The following is a 5,802-nucleotide window of genomic DNA, read 5'->3' as shown; positions in this document are numbered from 1 at the left end:
TTCTTCTTTAATGCAAAAGCAGAGCTCCTGCTGTTCACGTCAAAATAATACACTACAGTTGTTTCTCTTTGGAGGGAAATCGGAATGGTTTATACAGATGAGATTATATTTCCCATGAGACATATACTCCGATGCAAACCAAGGTGTGCTCTTGCTATACTTCTTAACCAAGTGCTGTTGGACCTATCTTCGCTACTGAGTACTCCCTCCATTCCAAAATAGATGACTCAATTTCGTACTAACTTTGTACTAAAGTTAGTATAAAGTTGAGTCATCTATTTTGAAACGGAGGAAGTAGGTAGCAATAATGAGTGGCTGGTGCATGTCTTAATTAATTAAGCCACTGTGACATTACTTTTAATTAAGTATGGTTGGAGGCTCAAAAGTAGTTGTTTTCTTCTATGCGCATTGCTTGCTTCTTCTTTTTTATGTAATAAAGAAAAAAAGGGTACATACTGTTCCACTTTCGAATTCTGGTATTTAAGTTCCAGCCAAGCACTGCCCTAAGTGCCGCCATCTCTCTATGCTGCTACTTCCTGCTTGGACTTCGGTAGAGCAACTCTGGTGCTGCTGTTACAGGTTTTTCCACTGTCACATTTCACTGCACTTGTATATGTGCATTTCGATATCGATTGTCTATGCCAGTTATTTTGGCCTGTCTAACGAGCATACATTTTAGTACTAGTAGTAAAAACACTAGTAAATTCATTAGTTCCCACCGATTTTCTTCACGTGTTCAGGGCCTCTCAACAGGAATCAATCCTCAATTCCCTGTTAGTTGCTCCTGCTCCAGGATTCACCCTCGTTGCCTTCTTGCCGTGGCTTGGACTGAGCAGGCTGTTAACAACCTCCTAGGGCATCACATGCTCTGGGAGTATAGTATTGTTGGTTGATTGAATGCAGCCTGTGCACTGCATGGTCTCAACCATAAAAAAAAACTCATGAGAAATAATGGAGGCACATGCTTGAGACTGTATTTATCCACCTAATTCGTCTTTTCCTTCCTAATTTAGTATTGACAAGCTAAACAAATGATTAGTTGGCTTGACAGACGCATCCAGCGCGCACGTTCACATGTGAATCCTCACTATTTTCAGTGTTCTTAATTTCTTGATTCTTTGGTACTCCTTGTTGCCTAGCTCTGCATTGGTCTTGACTTGGCACTTGACGCACTGTTTTGACCTTTTTTGTAAACTTTAGCGCGATCTGATCACGATCTGAATTTTTTTCGTCATCTGACCCTTTTCCTACCGCCATCGTCCTTCGCGGTAGGGTAACACAGCCTACCACCGAGGGCTATGGCGGTAGGATTTGATTGCGCCGTCACGGCCGTTTGAGGTTGAAAATACCCTATCGCCATATTCCTTGGCGGTAGGGGCTGGAATGTATATATTGGCTAGCGCGTGTAGGTTTACCAGGTTGGTGTTGGGTTCGAGCCTTCCTTAGGTCACTTTTTTTGTGTGCAATAAACAATAAATAATTTGTACAATCAATATTAGGATATGAATTGTTGATAAAAATATAGTTTTACTTATCTGTAAATGTTTTATAAAATCCTCGCAAAGATATAAACGAATATGATGTGATAAAAAAATTGTCCAATTAATGTTAAGGCATGGGTTATTTATATAAATATTTTTTTTGAAACTGCTCAATCCATCTTAAACTGCTCAACACTTTTGGAATCAGTCGTACTTCTAATTTGCAGTTTGTATATGTTCTTTTGAAACTTGTGTTCTGACATTGGAACCCAAGAAAGGATGAAATACGGCTCTATGACCATTTATTTATCCTCTTCCATATCGACAAATAATTTGCTTACCTAGTGGTTGTACTACTTCCTGCTATTTTTCTTAGTTAGTTTAAAGTTCGAAAGACCATTGCACACCATGATTTGTAACAGTGTTTGGATGATAATACTGAGAACGAACTTACATCCTATTTGATCTTATTGGAGAGGTCATTTTTGTATCGCAAAATTTATAACATAGTAGCAACTAAACCATCGTTTGTGATCATTCAACTAGTTAAATTAAAGGTCGGATCTTTCTGATTATTGTGGGAATTTCTAGATAATTTCTATATTTTTAAGCATGCAGGACGAGAGCAATGGCTGGAGGGCCTATAGACTTCTGGAATGCGTGGGCGGTCCAGAGCCTGGTGCTGACGAGCCTGACTCTGCAGGTTGCCCTCGTCCTGTTAGCGGGGATCCGGCGGCGTGGCACATCCTGGCGTACGTTCAGGTTCATGCTCTGGCTGGCGTACCAGCTCGCCGACGCCACCGCGATATATGCTCTCGGCCACCTCTCATTCGACGGTGCCACACCCCGCGAGCATCGCCTGGTTGCGTTCTGGGCGCCGTTTCTCTTGCTGCACCTTGGCGGCCCGGACAACATCACCGCCTACTCGCTCGAAGACAACATGTTGTGGCTGCGACACCTACTTAATCTCGGTTTGCAGGTGCTGGGAGCTTCCTACGTCCTCTACAAGCATTACATCGGCACTCAAGACATGCTCCTTCTCGCCGCCATCTTGATGTTCGTCGTCGGTGTTGTCAAATATGGCGAGAGGACATGGGCGCTCAGGTGCGGCAACATGGACATCATCCGGGGCTCCCTCAAGAAGAAACCACCTTCCAGATGTGACCTTCTTTACCTTGAGTATGAGCTCCCACAAGGTGGATGCAAGGGTAGTGTCGATGAAGAAGAATTCCTCATGCGGCATGCTCATTCCCTGTTTCAGTTCTGCAAGCGCGCAATAGTTGAATCGTCAGAGGACAGGGACCCGGCCAACCCTGAAATCAAAGTTCTTCACCACCTCACACATGAACAGTGGTATGTGGTGATGGAGTTGGAGCTGTCACTGCTCTACGACATCCTGTACACAAAGGCAGGCGTGGTGCACACCTCATTTGGTTACTGTGTCTGTATTGCCTCACCAGCCGCTGCTGCAGCAGCGCTGTTGTTCTTCCAGTTCAGTGGCAAAGATGGTAACAGCAGAGTAGATGTTGCTATCACCTACATCTTACTGGGTGGTGCGTTACTCCTGGAGATAAGATCCCTGCTGAGTGCACTTGGGTCTAGTTGGACACTCCCCTTCCTGTGTGCCACAAGATGGAATTTCCTGAAACATGCATTTCTCTGCAGGGGGAGATGGGATCGGCTTCGCCGTTGGATAGTATCTCTTCACCGGCTCATAAAGGTCATGAGAGTTAGTGGGTGCTTGAGGCCGGCAAGGAGGTGGTCAGGTACTGTGGGGCAATATAACATGTTGCATTTGTGCAGCCGTCCCAGCAAAAGGAACAGTCCTCTGCCCGGTAGATTTGCCATGATGCTGGGATTCGAGGAGTGGTGGAACAGGGAGCATCACTCACAGACCGCCAGGATTTCAGAGTACCTGAAGGAGAAATTGAGGCACTACATTCATAAATTAGTCAGGAATGGCGAAGTGAGCACCCAAGGCATTGTCAGGAAAAAATGGGGTGAGTATGCAATCCAGTCGAAATGTAGGAAGCTGTACAAAAAGCTCACAGGCAACCTGCTAGGCGTTGAGTTCCAAGAGGGCATCATTATCTGGCACATCGCCACCGACCTCTACCTCCTCGACCACAAGCACACTGGGATGGAAACCATGGCAATGTATGAGTCGGTGAGGGTGTTGTCCAACTACATGATGTTCCTCCTGGTGGAACGTCCCTACATGTTACCAGGCCTTGCCCAGAGCAGATTGTACCGGCGGACCTGTGAGAATCTAGTCAAAATATGGGGCCAAGAAGGCCAAACGCACCCAGCCCCCAGCTGGCGCGACATGTTCCGCCTTCGTGATGGGCCCAATTCCCGCTCTAGTCTCCAACGGAGAAAGAAGCTCGCCGACATGGTACAAGAAAAGAAACCAAAAGCCGGCCCTGAAACCCCCCGTCTCAGTTACGCAATCGACGTAGCCAAAGAACTGGCCAGTAACGACGAGAACGTAGACCGTGAGTCCAACTCATTGCAGGTGCTCCTCTTCGTGTGGATGGATTTCCTGGTCCACGCGGCAAACAGGTGTAGCAGGGAGTCCCATGCCAAGAAGCTTAGCAGTGGAGGTGAGTTCACAACCGTCCTCTGGCTTCTCATCGAGCACCTCCACCAACTAGTCGAGCCTAAACCACCGGAGGACGGCGATGAAAGGAAGGGCACCCAGCGCGCACCCGTGTAACAAATAGTTGTAAGAATGTAATGTGTCCCTGGACAAAAAAAGGGTTTCCTCTTAATCAAATAGCTCACAGGCTATATATTATGTACTGTATAGGAGTTAGGACGTCTTGCACACGGCGACCCCTGATGCGTGCTATCTCGCCATTCATTTTAACTGTTGGGATCCGTGCCTTTGTATTCTATCTATTTTTTTCAAAAAACCTCATACGATGGTAGGGGTTCCTGCATTTGCATTTTAGTAAGAAAAGAGATGATCTAGTTTATAAGGAAAACTGGATCCAAAAAACCTAACATTGCCTGGTTAATTAGGAAAACCGGAGTGAGCACCCGAGAACAAACACAAAAAAGAAAAGAAAAGGACAGTAGAGCTTGGAGTAGGGACTAGGACACGCACGCACAACGATCTCGATGAACGTCGTTTGAGCCAGACACAAGAGCACCAAGGCCCAAAGCGATTAAGTTTTTTTTGAAATGGTCACGGGGGGGGGGGGGGGGGGGGGGGGGGGGGGGGGGGGGGGAAGGCTCCCCACCTTATATTTCAAAATAGCCATAATGCCATGAGATTGATCTAGTCTAAGGAAAAACGGATCGAAAACCTGAACAAGTTGACCCTGTTTATGAGGAAAACCGAGTCAAAAACCAAACAAGAGAGGGTAAAATAAGAAGAGAAAAAAAAAGAGGACGCCCAAACAAGGCACGCCTACCTAGCAGACCAATGACATCACAACAAGAGGCACAAGTAGATGAGAGGAGTCGTCAAGGGATCACAATACCAACACTTGGCAAGCAACCTATTGCACTGCACCGGCATGGGTGCACGAAAGAATGCGCACGAAAGAAGCGGCAAGCCCCAAAGGTACTTCGCCTGAAGAAGCTGCAACCAAAGTCCCCCCTCCCCTGGGATGATACGCCAGACCCACCTAAGCATCAGGGACACGATCATTTTACGGGAGGCAAGGATGCCCAACCCTTTTAGGTCCTTTATCAAGCAAATGTCGTCCCACTTCATCATATGGTATTTCTATCCAATGTTCATTGCATGCCAGAAAAAACGAGGTCTTTACCAAACAAGCTATGCACACCCTACTGTAAGATATATAACCCCATCATATACATGGGAAGGCTAGAGAGATTAGAGTCAATCAAGGCCATCTTACTTCCCTTGGAAGTAAACCGCCCGCACCATGGTTCGGTCCACCAGCCATGGATCCACAATCAAAGGATAGGAAGGAAAAGAGATGGGCGGCTAATTGCTCGCGGGAGTCACTACTAGGAAAAGGCCTGTTAGTGGCGCACCTGTTTTGGCAATTAATGGCGCACTACAGGTGCGCCACTATCATCACGCCATTAGTATATCAGACAGTAGTGGCGCACCAGGCAGTGCGCCATTAGTATGTCCCATAGTGCGCCATTAGTATGCCTCCCAGGGGGCTATATTTACCTTCTGCTCTGGGTTACTAATGGCGCACTAACAGACAATGAGCCACTAGTATTTTTACAGTAGTGCGCCACTAATGTGCTGTATAGTACGCCACTAGTATGAATATTAGAATTTTTCTTTTCTTTTCTGATATTTGCATAGGTTACAAAATATATTACTGCACAG

The 5,802-nt window shown here is 46.2% G+C and overlaps 1 protein-coding gene across 1 annotated transcript; it reads left to right on the top strand.

The window, feature by feature from the left end:
- The first annotated feature begins 515 nt into the window (after nt 1–515).
- Nucleotides 516–4,359, top strand: LOC125535048. The gene is made up of 2 exons (XM_048698109.1): nt 516–579; nt 2,100–4,359. Exons 1-2 carry the CDS (start codon nt 524–526, stop codon nt 4,195–4,197), a joined length of 2,154 nt encoding a protein of 717 aa, XP_048554066.1. The 5' UTR covers nt 516–523; the 3' UTR covers nt 4,198–4,359.
- The last annotated feature ends 1,443 nt before the right edge of the window (nt 4,360–5,802 follow it).

This window comes from Triticum urartu, chromosome 2, assembly GCF_003073215.2.
Source record: "Triticum urartu cultivar G1812 chromosome 2, Tu2.1, whole genome shotgun sequence".
NCBI lineage: Eukaryota > Viridiplantae > Streptophyta > Magnoliopsida > Poales > Poaceae > Triticum > Triticum urartu.
Note: the sequence above shows the minus strand (reverse complement) of the source record. Positions and strands in the feature narration are given on the sequence as shown.